Source organism: Lathyrus oleraceus, chromosome 1, assembly GCF_024323335.1.
Source record: "Lathyrus oleraceus cultivar Zhongwan6 chromosome 1, CAAS_Psat_ZW6_1.0, whole genome shotgun sequence".
NCBI lineage: Eukaryota > Viridiplantae > Streptophyta > Magnoliopsida > Fabales > Fabaceae > Lathyrus > Lathyrus oleraceus.
The window spans coordinates 72,141,792-72,163,715 of NC_066579.1; the positions used below are offsets into that span (position 1 = coordinate 72,141,792).

Sequence of the window (21,924 nt, forward strand, 5' to 3'; positions counted from 1 at the left end):
TGATAGAAGTAGATTCCACATAGGGCTCTACAAGAACCAAGTGCATTGAACTGATAAATTGATAAAAAGAATACAAATGACCTTTATAATTTATTCCATTGAATGATTGTAAGTAACTTCTCTCGTAGATACATCAACATGTATAATGGTGTATATTTGCCTATGACTACATTTTCTGGGATGTTACATTTGAAGTTGGAAGATTCAACTACATATGTACATATAATATGTCAGTTTGAAGATCTGAATACTCAGAATATCAAACCAAGGAGCTTCTCATGTAGATTCAGTATGTCTGTTTTTCCATATAATTGGGGCTATCAAAATCCATACTGTAAAAAAGATAAAAGCTTCCTTTAGTTGTCTTTGCTCAAGAAATTACACACAATGTGCTGTATTAGAATCTACAAAACACTAACATTGGTAATAATAATTTGAGACAATGCGCTATATTAGAATCTACGAAACCCTGACATTGATAATAATAATTTGAGAAAATTAACGTAAATTGAGTGTAACTATACGTGTCAGCGCCGTTGTTAGACAAACACATGTTGGACATATATCAAAATGTTGTGTCATGTCGTTGTTAGATACCGATTAAAATGTCAGCTGCTGCATATTATAACTCTCTCTTTCTTTCTCTAATTTAATATTTTTATTTTTAATTGATCAAAATACTTAAGAAAGAAAAATAAACTTACAGTATACACAGACTGCCAACCATTCATTTACTATTCTGACCCAAGCACTGGTCCAGCCCACATCAAGTGACCATCTGCAGAACAACATAGCAATAGCATTTTATTTCCAAAACATTTATGGCTGCCCTTAAAGAAAGAAAGGGTCAACACCAAATAAACATGCTACTATAAATGAGAAGAAGCCAAAAAGAAAAGTTATAGCATTGATGACAAACATTAATAGTCTAATATGTCAACCAAGGAATACACATAAGCTTCATTGGAAACACATTTATTGGTTTATTTATTAGGTGGCATCTAGATTAATATATGATAATTTTATTTGACTTTCTCACGTTTTATCTTTTTGTTGACAAAACAAAACTAGAAAACCTAGTACGATGATGCCCATAACATGTACAAGATGGAACCATACTTTTTCATAGAGTGATGACTATTCCATCCAACCAATAGCATTGCAAAGTACATAGCTCCTACGGCAAAAACAAAATGAAAGAAGCCATAACCATATGGAACATCATTTTCTTCTGTTGCCTTCTCACTCTTCTTTAACTGCAAATTAACTATATGTGTCAGATATGTATGCATTGCAGAAAATTATATTTAAATTCAAGTTTGATTTTAATATTTGTAACAAACCTGAAAGGATTTAGAATCTATGCCGGTTGAAAATGTTGCAAAAACTATTGCTAGTATTCCAATAACAAAACTCTGCCAACAGTTATTGTCACATGTCAGTCAACATTGAAGACAGTAACTAATGTTAGATCATGTATTTTAGTGCTTAGTAAATGTTTCAAGCATGTCAAAGGTTGTATAACCGAGACCCTACTAGTCTTCCGGTCGTTCAACCACAGTTGATTCACAATTTTATAGAACCATATCACAAGTTTAGATTCACAATTCCAACATTAATTTTGAATTTGAATAGATTATAAAATAAGAAATATTACAATGATGTTTAGCCAGTCGGTTTCGGGTACGGTGCCTGCCTTCCGGATGCATTGATCTCCTTCGGGTTCACTGCATGCACAAATATGTTTTAACATTCATATTCGGTCAAAATTAATTTTTATCGCCGTAGAATCAAACATGATATCCATCTTACCTTCTAATTGCACACCAACAAAGGAAGACAACGTACAGTCCCATCAACCCTGGACTTAGAAGTCCACCATTTACCTATTGAGAAAGAAAGAAAATTTACACATGAAATTATGATGGTAGAAAAAGTGAGTTGAGAAAACAAAATGAGCTTAAAATAAAACTTACTTTTGGGTGAAGAGATACACTTGTCATGAGTTGGAGAAGTACTAAAGACCAAGTAATGAAGAAAATGTTGAGAAGACATGATGGTATTGGGGCATACCAAATGTACATCAAAATTATTCCCACCAAACATATAAAATATGAAGTTGCTGCAAATATCATCACATGGACTTTGCTGCACATAAATTCAATGTTAATAATGCAAATACTAATGATGAACTTTATGTATTATATTATAGGGGTGGCAAAAGGGACACGGCTTTGCGGGCATGTCTGTTTTGGCCGGTGTTTTTTTTCGGAACGGACCAAGATTTTATTCACTCTCTAATATGTCTGTCTTGTCTTGCCCTGTTTTTTTGTGGGACAGACATTAACAAGAACTTTCGCAACTTTTAATTTTAAGGAATGCAAGTTCCGCATGCCCGTCCTGCCCTGTTTTTTTTGTGGGGCTTACCTAAACTAGGAGAACATATCTATTTGCCACGCCTATATATATATATATATATATATATATATATATATATATATATATATATATATATATATATATATATATATATATATATATATATATATATATATATATATATATATATATATATATATATATATATATATATATATATATATAAATAAACATAAATAAAATTGATGAACTTGGATACTAGTTTATTAACAAAGAAAATCTTACAATCTTTCTGCATATGTTTCAGATGCAAAATACTCATTAAGCCAATTAATGAAACTGATTATGCTTATTAGTTGAATTAGGAGGAAAACTCTGAAAAAGATAAACAATTAAAACAGTCATATATCAATTTAAAATAGTAATGATAATATGGTTAAATCATTTAGAAGAGAATGAAAAATATACCCACCCAGCACCAAATTGTGCTACCTGCCCTGCCCAAAAAATAAAAGCAAACTGTGTCAGAGGAATGACATAATATTTTAAAAATTGAATCGAATATCGAACCAGTCATGATTCAACCGCTTTAAACCATTCGAGCAGTCAAATAACCGAACATTAGAGATTAATTATTCACGGATCAACGGATTGAATCATCTGGTTCGAGAGTTTTTAAAATATTTACAAATATAAATATTTAATAATTCGAGTTTGATTATCGAAGAGACAGAGTTCACCAACCATAGAGTTCAATCAAAGCAGAAGGAAGTAAAAATGGAAAAATTGTCAATAGGATCCATAGAACAATCTTTATTGACCACCATCCAGAATGCCATTTATCTCTTGCTTCATTCAATTCAGAAGCTCTTGTAGTTGACCAAAACATCATCATAAAAAACAGCTTATCAAGAATTAAGGTTCACTTTCATGATTAAAAAAATTAAAAATCTCATTAGAGCCTCTCATCAAATAGATCATATGCACATGATTAAAAAATTGTTTTTTCAAGGATACAAAGCAACCCATGCTCACTCTTAAGACACCATTTGCTCCCAAACACTCTTTTTCAACCTTGCATACTTTTAAACCTGCCAACACAGTTATGGTTATGGTGCAAACCTATATATTTTGAAAAAAACGCGTAACACATCTGTAATTGCGGTTGCGATGCGGTTGCAGAGTGATCTTACCTTTGAGTTTTGTTAGTGTACTAATGCTAGAAAGTTCATCACGTGCAGACCATGCCAAGAGATTAGCCGCTAGAAAAATAAAGCCATATACATATCTTGCCATCAAAGGATTTGATATGTTTTTGAATTGTTGACACCATGAAGAATCCTTTAGTCCACACCACCTTTCTTGGTTGCTTTCTCCTTTCTCCATTTTTTTCCTTCCACTAAACACTACACAATCATAAATTCAAGAATGCGATTTATTCCACTAATAAAAATATCTTATATTCTTGAGCGATGATAAATCATGGTGATTCGATAGCAGAAATTTAACAGTAACAGATCAAACTTATCTTAAAATAACATAACATATGTTTCAGATATACAATAATTTAGAATTCTATTGAAAATTAAATAAAGTGAGATGAAAAATCATTCTTGCAAACAATTTTTTATTTCATTTGGTCTTACCCAACATAGATTTTTTTCATTCTCTTTATTGGCTATGTGTTATAAAATCTTTGATCATAAGCAAAAATTCTATATTCCAAACTTTAAGGTATGCCTACCATACTTTTATAAGATTCTCTTTAATTTGGCTCATAGTAGTAAAATGGTTAATCAATATATAGAACAAATTAACACTAAGCAAGAAACTAATCATTTTTCTAGAAAATATATTTAATAGAACATGTCTTTCCCTAGAAAATCATTTACCTTCTTCAAGTGGAAGATTGGTAATATATTTCAATCATATCATTAATTAGATTCTTTGAAAAAAAATATCATATCAAAGATTCTTTTTTATAAAAGAATTTCTGTATATATTCATTCACTTTAAAATAATTTTTGTAGAGTTCTTTAAAACACTCCAAAAACATGAAATGTACAATAATTTAATTCAGAATAAAGTGAAATAATTTACATATTTTAACTTTTGATAATATGAAAAGTTTTATTTTTCCATCAAAAGAAAACTTGTCTTTTTCTTTTTAAAAAAAATATTTGTTGGATGAAAGTGAAACAACTTTGTCATATCATTTGTTATACCTTTTGGGATTTTTTTTAATAGTGCCAAAGAGTTTTTTCAATAAAAAAAAAGGTAAAATACTACTTTCTTTTATATAAAAATTAAAAAAATTGAACTTAACATCTGTTAACCATTTTAGTAAGTAATTAAGTAATAGGTTGATAGTAAGTGACTATTTTAAGTTTTTTTATCATCTTAACATTATTATACCAGAAAATGATTTAATTAGTAATTTCACTAAACTCCAAATATATTTTTAAAAAAAGTTAAATGTGTTAATAAGTTAAAATTTGTAAGTACAAAAAAAAAGTTAACAATATCTAGTATTGATATATTTCCAAAAAAATATATAGAACAAGTTAACAACAGAATATTTCTTCATCAAATAATATGGTTGAGATGAACACATACAACAACATAAATTAATAAATAAAATAAAAGATATGAGAGAAAGTACCTTAATAACACAAATTCTGAATGAAACTCTTTCTCTTTTTGTTTGTGATTGAGAGAAATAAAAAACACAGAGAGGTGTTTATTTGTTTTGAAGGTTTTATAGTGATGATGAAGAAGATGATATAGGCATGCAGTGAAGAAATAAATGAAAAGAGAAGAAGTGGTTGCTTTTAATAGCTTTTCTTTTTGCTTTTTTGCAACTTTTATTTATTTTCCAGCCGTAAGCTTATGCTTCATTCATGTACTTTCTTTCCTCTCCATATTGTTGTCCCTTTCAAGCCAATTTATTTATATACACACTCCTCTCTCAAATATTTTATGTATACTCATTAACATCTTAATTATCTCACTCAATATATATATATATATATATATATATATATCATAAGTTATTCAATCAACTTTTGATAAATTAAGGTTATTTTAGTAATTTAACATATTTATTTAGTTATGTCTTTAAATTAATATGTAAGTTTGTTAAAAAGCTTATTGGTAAGTGAATTTGTTTTTATTGGCGGTTGGTTTATTAATCATTTTTTATAAGATTATGAAAATATACACAATATTTTTCCTTTTGTTCGTTTTTGCACGCAAATTTGTTATGTAATATATGTATCACGTGTGTTTTTATTTCTTCTTTTAAGTAATTGTTATAGTAGTTGTATTCTTAATTACTTTTGATATAATTTTACCGAGTCATGTTTTACCCTTTTAATATTTTGTATTCTTTTATTTTTATTTAATAATATTTATTTAAAATATTATTTACATCGTTAAGTGTTTGATAGTCATATTTTTCCACTTCTCAAAAATATGCCATGCTACAACGTTTTTAATATTAACTAGCCCCTTTTTTACTCAACCCCTTTATTTATTTTTGACGGGACATGTAAAAAAATTTAACTCTAATTTCTTAATTTACTAGCCATATTTTTTTTATACTTTTTAATAAAAATTACATACATAATTATTCAACATAATTCAATTTTAAATAAAATGTTTAATTATAAAAAAAGAAATTTGGAAAAATGTTGCAGGGAAAATTAAGACACAATAGCATACCAATACGCAGAGTATATAAAATTCTTCACACTTGTAGGAACCTTGAAGATCAACATCAAATATAAGATGGTAAATCGAACAAATAAAAGATACAAAAAATATCAATATTTTAACGTGGAAAACCCCTCAATATGAGAGTGAAAACCACAGGTCGTTAAGACCAAAGAAATAACTTCATTATAATCAATTAAGGGTACAAGAGAGAGTCTTAAAGTGATTCACAAACTAGTACTAACAACTACAAATCACAAAGCAAATTAACTTACAAATAAGAATAAAAAAATTTAAATTTTTTTCAAAATTTCTCAAATTTTCAGTTTATGTGCGAAACATATATTTATCACCTCAGATGTTGTTTTGAAATTCTAAACGGTCAAAATTTAGATACATGCGTTGTAAACGTTCCCTCCAAATTTGAGCTTAATCTGGCGGTTAACGAATCGGGGATCGTCGATTTAGTGAAACTAGTTTTAGAAAAACGGGAATAGGTTTCTCTCCTCTTTTCTCTCTTTTGAATCCTTATTTTCTCTTTATCTCTCTCAATTCTAAATTGAACCTCTCCACCTAAATAATTGAGACAAATGTGCTAATCATATTTGGGTCTTTCTCCATATAGGAAGAGAGTCCAAACCCAACAAACCTCCCCCTCACAACTATGTGGAGGAAATCGCTAAACCGGTGATATCACAACAAGCTTCAAATTTTCCTCTTGGCAATGCTTTAGTCATCATATCATAACCATTATCATCAGTATGGACGTTAACTAACTCCAACAACTTAGCATCCATAACATCATGTATCTATAGTAGACACTGCTACACACTTTTGCAATCTGGACTGCCAAGCCACAACTCCCCTTATAAATTTAATCATGTAGTCCGGAGTAGACTTTATGAAATCAATGTCTCCAGCCATACCAGAGTCAAAGTATCCCACTAGAGTCGGCTTATCTCCTCTAAAATAAAGCCTTGCAGAAGTAGTACTGCGAAGATATCTTAAAATCCATTTTACAATATTCCAATTCTCTCTACCTGGATTTGAAAAAAATCTATTGACTGTACCAACAACATGTGTTATATCTGGTCTTGTACACACCATTGCATACACCAAACTACCCACAACAGACACATAAGGAACACATTTCATATTAAATGCTTCATATTCACTTGAAGGACTTTGATTAGAACTCAACTTGAAATGAGTAGAAAGAGGAGTGTTTATCGCCTTAGAACTTTCCATTTTGAATCTTTGCAACACTCTTTCAATATAATGTTCTTGTGACGTCCAAAGTTTCTTCTCTTTTCTGTCACAAGTCATTCTAATGCCAATAATTTATTTAGCTGCTCTAATGTCTTTCATGGAAAATGACTCTCACAATTGCTTCTTTAACCTATTAATGTTAGAAATACGTTTCCCTACAATAAGTATATCATCAACATATAACAACACCATAATGAAGTCATCGTTAGAAAGCTTTCTAACAAAGAAGCAAATGATCTGAAGTAGTCTTCTGGTATTCTTGATAACACATAACAAACTAAAGCTTCTTGTACCACCGACTTGGAACTTGCTTCAACCCATATAAATTCTTTCTCAATCTACACACATGATCTTCTTTGTCTTTAACTTGAAAATCATCGGGTTATTTCATGTAGATCTTTTCCACCAAATCACCATAAAGGAAAGTCATTTTCACATCCATTTGCTCAACCTCTAAATCAAGAGTAGCAACCAAACTCAACACTGTTCTAATTGATGACATTTTTACAACATGTGATAAAATATCATCAAAATCAACACTCTTTCTTTGACGGAAACCTTTCACAATGATCTGGCTTTATATCTTGGAGACTTATAGTTTCTCTCATGTTTAACTCTATAAATCCACCTATTTTCCAAAGCCATTTTGCCTTTAGGAAGCTGCACTAAATCATAAGTGTGATTATCATGCATTGCATGTAACCACTTTTGATTTTCATCACTTTCTATTGCCTTTGAAAAACACTCAGGTTCACCCTCATCAGTCAATCTCATATACTCATCACAATTATACCTTGTAGAAGGTTGTCTCTACCTGTTAGACCTTCTAAGTTGAACTTGAGATGATTTTGGAGCTTCACCAAGATTTTTATCATGTGACATATCGCTCTCCTTTTCACCACCATTAGTTGGGAAATTTACCTCATCTCCAAGTTGTTGATCATCACCATAATCATATGTCTCACCATTGTAATCATCATCACCAATAGCATCTAGATTATGATTAGGTAATCGAACTGGATCAACATTAGACAAACTGATATCTTTCTTGGGTGTAGCCTTCTCTACCTAATGAATGTCTTCAATAGTTTGGTCTTCCATAAACATCACATCGTAGCTTCGAGTAAGCTTCTTCCCTATAAGATCATACAACTTGTAACCAAACTCATCTTTCCCATAGACAACGAAGATACATTGTTTTGACTTTGCATACAACTTGGATATTTCATCTCGTGGAATATGCACAAAAGTCTTACAACCAAATAATCTCAAATGATCATACATGACATTCTTTCCAAACCAAAATTTGTCTGAAACTTCATTATTCAAAGAAACATTATGAGTGATGTTAATAACATGCACTTCCGTGTAAAGTGCCTCTCCCCAATAATGACTAGGAAACTTAGCTTCAGAGAGCATACACCTTACTCTCTCAATTAGTGTTTGATTCGTCCTCTCAGCTAAACCATTCAATTGAGGAGCATGTTTGATACCTCTAAGCAACAATTACATTCTCATGTTGGTTTGCAAGAAAACATCACAAACACCAATTACCTTATATACACCATCATTATCCATCTTCAACACTTCAAAATTACTAGAAGTATAAGATGTAAAGAAATTGTTCCTTGATGTAACATGCAATGTAACACCACTATCAACTATCCATATGCTCTTGTTTGATACAAGATTAATAGACTCATGATCACAGAGAATAACAAGATCATCACTAGTAGCAATAGTAACATGATCATCATCATGATCTTCATGGTGTTTTTGCTTAGAGTTACCTTTCTTTCCTTTGTTATCTTTTTTCCACTGATAGCAATACTTCTCTATGTGTCCTGTTTTGTGACAATAATGACACTCCAGATTCTTGTATCGCGGCTTGGACTTGCTTATGTTATTCTCTCTACCACCATTCGGTTCCTTTTTATGACTTCTCCCCCTATTTTCAGTGACAAGTACCTCAAATTGAGATGAAGAACCTTGTGCCTTCCTTCTCATCTCCTCATTAATAATATTATCCTTAGTCGTTTCCAAAGAAATAACACCTATAGGAACATAACTTGTGATAGAAACCCGAAATGTCTCTTAAGACTATGGTAAAGATATCAATAGAAATATGATTATAAATATTATCTTCTAGATATTATCGAATAAAACCACATACATGTTGATGTTCAAACTCCCATTCTTCATCTGACACAGAATCCAGCTTTGTGGAACTAAAAACTGGTAAATGCAATTTCTTCATAAATAGTAAGTCTTTCATATTGCTCTTCCATAAATGGTAATTATAATAATTCAACAATACCATCTTCATCTTTGCATTTTACTCCATAATCCAAACAAGTAAAATAGCCCTTAACCAAGAGCTTTGATGCAACTCTAATGGAAAATTTAGACACAATAACAGACTAATACGCATCAGATATAAAATTCTCCAGACTTGTAGATACCTTAAGGATCAATGATAAACATAAGACAAAAATATGATAGTAAAAACTACGAATCGTCCAAACCAAAGAAATAGCTCCACTATAATCAATTAAAGGTACAAGAGAGTCTTAAAGTGATTCACAGACTAGTGCTAAGAATAAAAAAAATAAAAAAAATCTCAAATCCACAGCTTCACTGCAGAGCATATATTTCTTACCTCAGACATTATTTTGAAATTCAGAATGGTCAAAAGTTAGATATATGTGTTGCGAAACTTCCCTCCAAATTTGAGCTAGATCCGACGGTTAATGAATCGGGGATCATTGATTTAGTGAGACCGATTTCATAAAAACGGGAATATGTTTCTCTCATTTTCTCTCTCTTTTGAATCCTTATTTTCTCTCTGTGTCTCTCAATCCTAAATTGATCCTCTCCACTTAAATAAGTGAGACAAATGGGCTAATCATATTTGGACCTTTCTCCACATAAGAAGCGAGCCCAAATCCAACAGTGTCACCATGAAGCAAACCTACATAGTTTCTCTATTTCTTTCAATTCAACCATGCCCGTCCCAATCTTTTCTTAGTCTTTCTGCATAGAAAACAAATTGCCTCAAAATAATCCATCAATATCAGCTAGCTCTAGCATCCCAAAACAATAAAAGTCTTTCAATGATGTCGTTATCAACACGTGTTACATTCCATTGTGTCAACTTCCTAAATCTTATGTTAAAGGGAACATGATTGTTATCTCTTCAGAAGAGGAATAAGGTCGGCCCCGTGGATGTGAAAGTAGATCCCATGCAAGGCCTCCAAAGTTCAAGGGCGTCAATTTAATGATTTTCTATTAAGTATATATGAAATGTTTTGATAATAACAAAAATGTATGATATTGAAGAAATTATATATATATATATATATATATATATATATATATATATATATATATATATATATATATATATATATATATATATAATTTGTTCAATATCATACATTTTTGTTATTACCAAAACATTTCACATATACTTAATAGAAAATCATTTTCGCCTTATTCGATAAAAATATAAGTTATTGATAAAAATGACATTTTTTAAATTAAAAAGTGCTTCTTTTTATCAAGGATCTATTTTTTTTAACTAGAACATGATCTTCAAGTTGTTTGAGACGACCTTGAAGAAAAATCAGCTCAGATTATAGGCTTGCAATTAGGATTTTCATCGGATCAATTGCATATTTGATCATTTGACCTTTCTAATCCGTCATACCTGTTGAAAGTTATTCAATGTTGTATCCGGTTAATTCAGGGTGGTAATCAATTACAACAAGGTCAGAAGTTCATCTAAGTAGTAGAAAAGTGGTGTTTTCTTGCTGTTGTAACCATTTAATCTATTGTGTTAACTGGTTACCTCTAAAGAAGATTTAATTTTCATCTTAGGTGTAATCGATTAACCAAATGGTGTAATTGGTTACAAGTACAATTTCTGTACTTTTTATGTTATTTTCATTTTGTTTCTCAATTATATTGTAACTCATGTATAAATGTATAAGATGCATTTTCATCTTAGGTTAATGCTCTCTCTCTCTCTCTCTCTCTCTCTCTCTCTCTTCGCTCTTCTCTCCTCTCGCTCTCTCTCTCTCTCCTTCTCTCTCTCTCTCCTCTCTCTCTCTCTCTCTCTCTTCTCTCTCTCTCTCTTCTCTCTCTCTCTCTCTCTCTCTCTCTCTCTCCTCTCTTCTCCCTCTCCTCTCGATCTCTCCTCTCTCTCTCTCTCTCTCTCTCTCTCTCTTCTCTCTCTCTCTCTCTCTCTCTCTCTCCTCTCTCTCTCTCTCTCTCTCTCTCTCCCTCTCCTTCTTCTCTCTCTCTCTCTCTCGCTCTCTCTCTCTCTCCTCTCTCTCTCTCTCTCTCTCTCTCTCTCTCTCTCTCTCTCTCTCTCTCTCTCTCTCTCTCTCTCTCCTCTCTCTCTCTCTCTCTCTCTCTATCTCTCTCTCTCTCTCTCTCCTCTCTCTCTCTCTCTTCGCTCTCTCTCTCTCTCTCTCTCTCTCTCTCTCTCTCTCTCTCTCCTCTCTCTCTCTCTCTCTCTCTCTCTCTCTCTCTCTCTCTCTCTCTCTCTCTCTCACATATTCATATTATTCCAAAAATTACTCCTCCATTATTATCCAAACTAATGATATCTTATTCCAACAATACGCTCATATTTACAATCTAATTAGTTTAAACGCCATGTCAGATTTTAAAACACTACAAAAGAGACATAGTTTAATAGAATCACATTATTACATTAATTTCTTAATATATGTCCTAGTAATGAAGACTGAATTTAATTTATTTTATTTTTTATTTATTTTATTAAACATACATATAAATTTAAAACTATATTTCAATATATTGGGAGAAAAATATGTGTCACTTAATCATAACTATCAAATTTAAATATTGGAGTTTTATTGATTATAATTATTTTTACAACTACACATAATTCATTATGATATGTTTATCATGCTAAAAAAATTCACTCTGACTGTGCATAAAAATAAAACTCTTATCCATTTTACTGTAAGTTTTTTGTTAATGTATTTTTCCTTTTTTTTTCTTCAATTTTATTTATAACATTTCCTCTTTTTTGTTCACTTATTTATGACATCTGTTAATTACACATTTTTTATGGTGGAGAGATAAGGGATAAAATAGTTACACCACTATCCACAATATTTTATATTTACAAAATCTATATTATTAATTGTTGTTTTAAGAAGTGTGCCACAACTTTTAATGACAAACAACATGGAACGAATCGATATAAAAAAGTGACATCTGCTTAATAATTAAGATCAAATATATCTAATTTTAAAAAAAAAACTAAATGTCAATTTTTTAAAATATTTTTTTATTTATAATTTACTTTGAATGAAGTAATTACCAACTATAATATAATTTTACATTTTGAAATTTTAAAATTATTTTTTTCACTACTAGTCCAAAATCTTACATTTCTAATTTTCACTTATAAATTAGGTTCAGATCCGTCACATTTATATTATAATAAATATAAAGATACAGAATATATTTTAAAAAAATATTAATATATTATACAAAAATATAAAAAGATTTGAACCATAGACAAACAGCTCGTATACATTTAGCTAAACTTATATTAAAAATCCAAAGAAATAATTTATTTTGAACGAGCAATGTGTAGTTTGCATGCTACAAGAAGTGATTTTGGTGATTGCATGTGATAATCATGTTCCATCACACTTAACTTAATGGTTAGTTTCATGCTTAAAATGATTACATTATGTTGTTTGTAAGAGCCAACAAGAATGGGACAACAATAAATTGATTCTTTCTTGCATGCATTTAGCCACATTGCATCACGGCTATTTATGTCAATAAAAGGTTGTTGAGTTGTTGTTTCTTTCTCATATGGCCTTCTCAATTTTATGAATTTCATATTCGACTATGATTTGTAATGAAAGTTAATTACATTGGCCTTTTCTATATAAAAATAATAAAATAATGGTTTTACAATTGTTTATTGTGAAAAAAGTATTACATATAGAGTATTGATAGAACAATAACTAGGACGGTTAATGAGAAATTTATTTGCATTGTGTATATGTTTTTACAGAATAGCTATAATTCTATTGTAATTTTATATTTAAATGAGTAAGAGTTTAAGTGTTACGACTATAGAGAATATGCTTACAAATAATTTTATATATAATAACACGATTTATATAACAAGAATATTTTATCTTTTTTTTTATTTTTACTATGAGTCATATTTAATATTTTTTATTTTGACAAATATCAAACTCTTATGAAGATTTATGGCATGACATCTAATTCCTGACAACTAGGATGCACAACTTCTACTTAATATTGAGATGTGAAGCTAGCAGAAATATACCTGAACGTATTGCACGCTCGAACATACAACAAAGTCGCCATCGAACTTTATTTATCCCCAAAGGGAAGGGAAAACATCGATAAAACCCGGGGAAAAGAGATATACTGGGTAAGGAAGTCGGTTATGCAAGGAGAAGGTATTAGCATCCCAAACATCCATGGTACTCCATGGGAACCGTTTTGATTGTTCTCGCTCGAATAGGTGTTACCTAAAGATTACTCGCAAAAGAATGGGGAAAAGAAAGAAAATAGATAAAGTGCTTGGTGAGGATTAGGGCCCTCATGCCTACGTATCCTCATAGTGTAATAAGGAATTCAGAGCTTCATAGTTCAAGGAACTAGAAGTGGGAGATGAAAAGGATTGTAATAGAAAGTATGGTTTGAACCAAAGGATAATGTTGTTTGAACTCCAAAAGAGGGTGAAAAGATGAACCCAAGAGTAAACAGGTATGAACCAACAAGTGGGGGCCTACAACACTATACCACTGTATTGGAACAACCGAAAAAGAGAGGAATTATGTGTTTGGGTTAAGGGCCAAACAGCTCTTGGTTCACAAGGAGGTACACGATGGAGCACAAAGGTATCGTGTATTTGGCTCAAAGATAAGGGTGTATCACATGGAGTGAATGAAGGTAGAATAATGAATGCATCATGGAGATGAATGGAGTGAAGTGACCGAAGTCATAGAATAGAGTATCTGGTGATAAGTGACTGAATAAGTATTGTTTGAAATCGAAAGGTGAAAGTGTATTGGAATCCATAAGAGCAATGGGATTTCTACCATAGAGGGAAATAGCGTTAACCGATACGTGGACTAGCAGGACACCACTATAAGGTGTTTAGCTAAAAAGAAGGAATTAAGTGTTTGGGTTAAGGGCCAAACAACTCTAGGTAGAAATGCGGACTATTCGTTAGGCGTCCTAAAAGGGTGTATATGGAATTCCAAGGAAAGTGTATTTCGATGTCAAAGAGACAGTATGTCACTGGATGAACGATTTATGATCGAAGGTAAATAATGAATAGTGAAAGTTATGGATGATGCCCTAAGGCGAAGGAGGAATAATTAGAAGTATGCTCGCCAAGGATTCACATCCTCGTGCCTACGTATTCTCATCGTGCAATGAGAAAGTCAGAGCAATCGTAGTTCGGAACTACGAGAATAGAAAGGGAGAAAGACATTTGTCTAAGCAACAGCGACTCACAAGACAAACACATCTTCAAGGAAGGCTTGCAGTACTGGAGTGCAAGGAGTAGTGTATCACTTGCTGTGGAATCAACAATTCGAGATCAAATAAGGATAGCATCTTGGATCCAAGAGAAGGATAGACTCTTAATCGAAGAGCAAAGTAGGAATTTTAGCCAAAAAAAAAGAATGAATTAAGTGTTTGGGTTAAGGGCCAAACAACTCTTGATTGAGGAGGTGGACCGTCGTTATCGTCCTAAAAGGATAGACAAGGAGTCCAAGGAGAAATATGATTGATCTCAAAAAGATGGTATGATTGAATGAAGAATGATTGATTGAGTGATAAATAAGATATAGCTCGCGAAGAAACCGAGTTCTCCTGCCTACGTACCCTTATAGTGCAATAAGGAAATCAGAGCTTTCGTAGTTCAACCCACTAGGGCTGAAAGCAAATTGATTGAAGGCAAGAAGAAATGAATGATTGAAATGAAATGATTAGAATGGAATGGAGAGGCTTGATAGTTACTGGATGAGAATCACACTAAAGTCTATGGGTAAAGGTGGATACGATAAGCAACGAGCCAAACGTCTCGCACCCAAAGATATCCAGAATGAGTGTAGGAAATCTCCGGTCTCATTCCTTCTTTACCACTTAAGGCTCGTGGCATGTAATTCTCGTCTTAACTTTCAAGTAAAGAGAGAAGAATCTTTGTAGTTGTTTCTTGCATTGATGATGAAGACCTTATCAATCACTGGATTCGAATTGCACTAAATTCTATGAATGAAGGTGAATACGATGAGCGCTGGTTCATATGTTCCATACCCAAAGATACTCAGAATGGGGGTAGGAATACTCCAGTCCCACTCCTTCTCCATTACTTAAGGCTCGTATCGTACAACTCGGTTCATGATTGATAAGTTATTGACGTAGTCCTTGCTTTGTTGTTTTTGCTTTGTAGTGAGAGAGAGACTTGTCAATTGCATGGTTAGAATTGTGCTAAAGTCTATGAATAGAGGTGAATACGATGAGCGTTGGGTCATACGTCCCATACCCAAAGATACTCAGAATGGGGGTAAGAATACTCCAATCTCACTTCTTCTCTATTACTTAAGGCTCGTATCGCACTCTTCTAACATTGATTTAACAAGTTCCTAAAGATGCCACCTTTGATGTGCTTGAATAATCCGCTGCTTGGTATGACTGAGGATGCCTTGATTGAAGATCTTGTCTTGAGACCTTGAGCTCCACAGCTTGGAAGAAAAGTCTTATTAAGTGACCAAGGGTCTTTTGGTCACTCAATTTAGACTGCGGGATTATACAAGTTCAAAGGATTTAATCAATCAAAATTGTTTTTGATCAATTTAACCATGGGTTTTGTTTTGTTTTGGAGGAACTAGGTTTGGATCTAATCAAAGTTAGTAATTGTTAGAAACTACCCTAAGGGATCATGCATTGATTGATTAAAATTCTAAGTTAGAAGTCCTAAGGGAGCATGTACATATTGGTCAAAATTTTGATTAAAAACCCTATGTATAAGTCCTAAAATTGTAAGGGAATGATTAAATTCTATGTCACATTCTAATTCTAATAGGATCATGTCATTCTATCACTAAAATAACAAAATAAGACCATAGGGGTAAAATGGTCATTTGCAAAATATGTAAAATTTTAGGGTCTGAAGTTGGTCCTAACCTAATGTTGATTTTAACCTAATGTTAAAAATTGTCATGATTCTCAATTTAATCAAGCCTAATTGTTTCTAATTAAGCCTAATCATCATTCTAATGAAAGTCCTAATTAAAATTCTAATTAAATTGAAAAAATCCTAATTAAATTCTAATATCCTAATGATCAAGATTTAAATTCTAATTTCAATGATTAACCTAATTAAACTAATAATGTCCTAATTAAATTGTAAAAGAAAATGGGTTGCGTCTGAGCCCAATTGGAATTTCAAGTGCTTGTGGGGGGTGCGTGTTGGAATAGCGTGGCAAGTCTAGCAAAAGTACCAATGGGCTTGGTCAAGCCCAATTCTATTTCTTTTCTAAATACCTGGTAGGTGTATTAGTAATTTATGGTGTATAGTAAGCAAATGGCATGGGCCTAACTGATTGAGCCCAAAACACACACCTCTGTTGACTTGTCCAAGTCAACAGAGTTCAAATGAAATTTCTAATGCGCGCTCAACCTCACCGTTGTTCACCTTGGTTCGCCGCGCTGGCGCCGTGTCAAGCCAAATATGAATATGGCAATGGAATCATGAGACAGTTCCTGTAACGATTGAATTGGACAACTAAATGGAAGAACCCTAGCCATCTATAAGTTAAATTAAATGGCGTATGGTGTGAATCAATCCCTAACGCCAAGGGGATTCTACTCCCTAACCTATGTACCACACCTTGGTGAGCTCAAGGGAAGAAAATGCCACTGAAATGGAAATGACATGCCAGAGAAGATGATCGAAAGATTCGCCGGTAAGCTTCCTGAACTTGATTCTTTCTTCTTCTTCTCTTTTCGTCTCTTTCTTCTTCTTCTGAACTGACATGGTGAAAGGTGAGGATGTTATGGCTTAGCTCAAGCAAAATTAAAGCTTCGATGTGAAACTTCAATGGCTTTTAGGAGAAAGTAGAGCTCTGAGTAGGGTGAGGGAAGAGATTGCAAGAGAGAATGCACAAATTCAAACAGATTTCCAAGGGTGATGAAAATGTTAATGGTGAGTCTCTTAAATAGAGCTTAGGTTTGGAAAATATTAGCTTTGGAATGAGGTTAGGAGTTAGTTAAGTGTGGTTAGGAGTTAATTAAGTGTGACTCACTGAGTTAACTGCAAACTCAGTTGGTTAATGAGTGATAAACGAAGTTAGTTAGGTTGGTTTAGATTGATTAATGAATGAGTGAGTTGAAACTTAATTGGCTGCTGCAAGTTACCACTTAAGTGGATTTGGCTTTGTTCTTTAATCATTGACCTGCTGAACAGGTGTCTTTGAATGCCCATGGCCAATGATTTGCATTATGGTGAATGTTATTTCTTTTGCTTATATTTTGATCATTGCTCTACAAACTCACCCATGTGTATACTTCCACTGCTTGCACTCATTCCTTTGTTTTGCTTCCTATAACCTCCTTGGTTTTGCTGCAGAACTTTTGCATAACAGGAAATTCATTTAGCCAGTGGTCATGGTTTGAATTTGCTTTGCATAGATACCTGCTTGTTTTCATCACCTTGTGGCAAGTCTTGCTCACACTTGGTTTGGTTGTGGCTAACAATGGAATCATTTTGGTGCAGGCTTGGAACAGGGTATTGTTTTAAGGTGTGTATTACACTGCTATGATGATGCACTACATGCTTCAGGTTCATACTTGGCTTGACAATGCATGTGTGTGAACTACGTTGTGTAGGTATTATGGTTATGTCATTGCAGGGTTTACATGGTTGGCTACTGATGTTGGTGAAGGTGAGAAAAACAAGAAAGGGGGGGTTTGAATTGTTTTGAAAAATAAGCGCTTTTCAAAATGAAAATCACACAAGGATTTTATACTGGTTCGCTTATAACACAAAGCTACTCCAGTCCACCCGGCCAAGGTGATTTCGCCTTCAACAAGGACTTAATCCACTAATCTTGAAAGATTACAAACAACGTCTAAGATAAAAATCTCTTAGCCCTCTCAAGTATACAGACTACACAGAGTCACTTGAGGAAATCAACAAACAATAAATGAAAGATTTATGTAATCTAGAGTGCTTCTAAGAAAGCAAATATTACAGTGTTAAGAACAAGAGTTTTTCACGTTATAAGCAAAAGCTTCGTGAAGATTTAGAGAGCAAGAAGGTTTTCTTGTGTTGATGTTTCAGTATATTTTTTTGTATGTGTAGTATTTGAAATGTTGATTTGCAATCCTTTATATAGATCAGTGAGGTAGTAGTTGAAACTGATGAGTAATAAGATGAATTTACGCCATAACATAAACAGCTTCTGCAGGATAACTTTTTCTCCTTGAAATGACTACTTACCACAAGTAGTATCTTCTTTATTGAAATTGGAGATTAACGTCTCTTTCTCTTATTAGGAAATCCATTTTGCAAATCTTTTCTTGACTTAAACGTTACTCTTTCATGATTAGCAATTCCATGCTCAGAGTATTTGTGTTTCTGGAGAATCTTGAAATCTTGCTTCTGATGTTAATCTCTTTTGAGTTCTGATGGATTTCATCAGATAGCGCCGAGAGTTTCTGGAGTTAGACAACCGTTGTTCAGAGTCAGAACTTCTATAGCGTATTCTTGTTCAGATGCTTCTAATGTATTGCTGTTTTGCTCAGAGTTAGACTTTCTTGAACGTGTCTCCACTTCAGATGCTTCTGATCATTTGATAATTTGTATCTGATCTAGTTTTGTATCTGATGACATCATCAGATTTCTTCCTTCTTTCTTTAGAATCCTGCACACTTAGAAACTTTTCGTTAGGGTGCCATTTTTGGTTTCATCCTTTGTTATCATCAAAATCAAGGAATCTGTTGTAGAACAATTTTTGTTCTTACAATCTCCCCCTTTTTGATGATGACAAAACAATCTTAATTAGCAGATGAAACATATAAAATATCAGATCAGATAGACAAGAGCTCCCCCTGAGATAGTGCTAGGGAGTTCTGAAGTTCTTACCAGAGTTTCTTAAGTAAAGAGGTTTCTGAAGTTCTCTGCAATTTCTTAAGTCCAAGTTAGATAATTTTATTTATAGAAAAAAAATATGTTGCAGAATGCTTAAGGTATTAGACAATATTTTCATCAGAGCTATTAATTACTTCTCCCCCTTTTTGTCAGAATCAAAAAGACATAGTAGAAAATAAGTAAAGAGAAAAACTTGAATTCATAGATAGAAGCACAAAGGCAACAAGAAAAAAACATCAGATTCAGAGAGATAGCAAAAACAAAGACAACAGGCAAGCCAAAAAATAAATCCTAAGTGCCTAAGGGTTCGGAGGCGGAGGCATTCTCTGAAGCAGCATTGCAAGCATGTTCTGGATGTTGTCGTTGACAGTATCTTGCTTGTCCATTCTGGCCCGGAGTTCATTCTGATCTTGCTTGAGTTCTTTCAGAGTCTGAAGAACCGTAGGAATCACAGAAGAGGACTCCCCCAGAGTCAGAGCCTTCTGAGCTTCAGCTTCAGCAGCAGCTTGAGCTTCTGCATCTGCCAGAGCCTTTGCTTCAGCTTCCTTTTGCCTTAGGATTTCAGCTTCCTTAGCAAGTCTTTCTTCTTCTATCCTTCTTGCTTCTTCTGCTTCTCTGGCAATTCTCTCTTCTTCCAGCCTTCTGGCTTCAGCCTCTCTGGCAAGTCTCTCCTGGAGTCTTGCCTCAGCATCTCTGATGTAGCCATTTCTGACTTGTTCAGAGATGCCCTTCAGTCTAAAGGCCTCAGATGTCATCCAGCCAATGACTCTGTTCCAGTGAGTCCTTACAGATTTAGGATCATCACTGATTTCAGAGTTAGTGACCAGAGAATCGACCTTTTGAACTGAAGCCTCTGCAATCATCAAGATGGCTTCCTTCAGGGTAGGTTTAGAAAGGTCAGGTTCAGGTTCTGGTTCAGAGGTATGAGGTGGAGAGTTTGGAGGGCTGAGATTTAAGGTTTGAGGTGCAGATTCTGACTCAGGTTGAGGTTCAGATTCTGCTTCTGGTTGAAGTTCAGATGTTTGGGGTGAAGCATAAAGAGGGTTTAAATCTAAAGGTTCAGATTCTGGTTCTGGTTCAGCGGAGATGTTTGGTGGGTTGATATCAGAAGTGGGATGGTCAGAGGGTTGGTTTTCAGAAGGTATGGTGGTTGTTTGTTGTGGTGGAGGTGAAGTTGCTTCAGATTGTGTTTGTGTTTGTTGTGAAGCAAGTCTATGAGCATAAATTGTGGCTATGGTTGGGGAATCAGGGTCAGAAAATTCTGGGTCAGATGAGAGGGAAACATATGGGGGTGATTCTGGTGCTGAGGATGATGAAGATGAAGTGGTTTGGTGGGTTTGTTTAGGTTCAGAGGGAGGTATGAATGTACGGGCTATATTTAGAACTGGTGTAGGTTGGGAGGTTCTGGTGATTGAGGGTGAAATATCAGAGGTGGTATAAATAGGTTGTGAAGAGAGAGGGTTAGAAGAAGCCATCAGAGGATTAGAGGTAACAGGAGGAACAGACTTACCAGTTGATATATTCAGAGGAGCTGAAGATTTGCTTCCAGAAGTTTCTCCGAGTCTGGCCTTCTTTGCCTGAGATGCTACCTTCTTTTCAGAAAGACCTCTCTTGTATCTGACGAAGTCTTCTTCAGAGTCCAGACAGTCGTCGAGGCTGAAATCAGAGACGTCAACACCTTCTTCCAGCAGACGATGAAGATAGATAGCAACAGCGTCTCTGGGTTCATTTTTGAAGAATCTGGCAAGGCCATGAGTCATCTTCCTCTGATCTTTCAAACTATCCCAGGATGTATCCAGAGTTGGCCTGACTTGAATTTTCTTGATTATCCCCATACTCTTGAGGTTTCTGGCATTCAGAGGCTTCCCCACATCTATTGCCAGATCATCCATTAATTTGGTCTTTTCCAGATGGTCTACCAGTCCATGTTCAATGAAGACGTCAGATAGCAATCTTCCCAGAGGAATGTAGGATATGGGCTTCATGTTATTTCTGGTTTCTCTGACTGAATCTCTCAGATATCTGAAAAGGAGAACAGGGAGAGAGATCTTCACACCCTTCTGAATGCAGTACAAAATGCATTTCTGGTCTGCATTGATGTAGTCAGAAGAGTTAGAGGCTGGACGGTGGTGAATGGTTCCCAGAATAATCTTCAGCCACACTCTGAGGTTCTGGTGTAGCTCTTTGTTTTTAGAAGGGTTTCCTTCAACGTTGGGTTTGAAGATTGTTGGGTTGATAACATCAGTAATGCGCTTTGACCTAGGAGGAATGTTGTAAATCCTTTTTCCTCCACTTCGCTCCATGTTCAACAAGGAGGCAATAGACCCTTCAGTAATAACAATCTTCACCCCCAGAACATATGAGAC

General features: G+C 33.7%; 1 protein-coding gene across 1 annotated transcript; it reads right to left on the reverse strand.

The window, feature by feature from the left end:
* Positions 1 to 77: 77 nt before the first annotated feature.
* On the reverse strand, positions 78 to 5,363 carry LOC127116152 (uncharacterized). The gene is made up of 13 exons (XM_051047363.1): positions 5,042 to 5,363; positions 3,573 to 3,785; positions 3,397 to 3,470; positions 3,124 to 3,283; positions 2,852 to 2,876; positions 2,665 to 2,754; positions 1,977 to 2,148; positions 1,813 to 1,886; positions 1,658 to 1,727; positions 1,344 to 1,415; positions 1,120 to 1,256; positions 705 to 778; positions 78 to 332 (listed from the first exon to the last, which is right to left on the reverse strand). The coding sequence occupies exons 2-13, from the start codon at positions 3,763 to 3,765 to the stop codon at positions 277 to 279; spliced, it is 1,197 nt and encodes a 398-aa protein (XP_050903320.1). The 5' UTR covers positions 3,766 to 3,785; positions 5,042 to 5,363; the 3' UTR covers positions 78 to 276.
* Between the last annotated feature and the right edge of the window lie 16,561 nt (positions 5,364 to 21,924).

Coding starts and splice junctions, on each gene's coding strand:
- LOC127116152 (XM_051047363.1), bottom strand. CDS start 3,765: ATGGAGAAAGGAGAAAGCAACCAAGAAAGGTGGTGTGGACTAAAGGAT. Junction 1,728..1,812: donor TGTTGGTGTGCAATTAGAAG/GTAAGATGGATA, acceptor TTGTGCATGCAG/TGAACCCGAAGGAGATCAAT. Junction 1,416..1,657: donor CCGACTGGCTAAACATCATT/GTAATATTTCTT, acceptor AACTGTTGGCAG/AGTTTTGTTATTGGAATACT.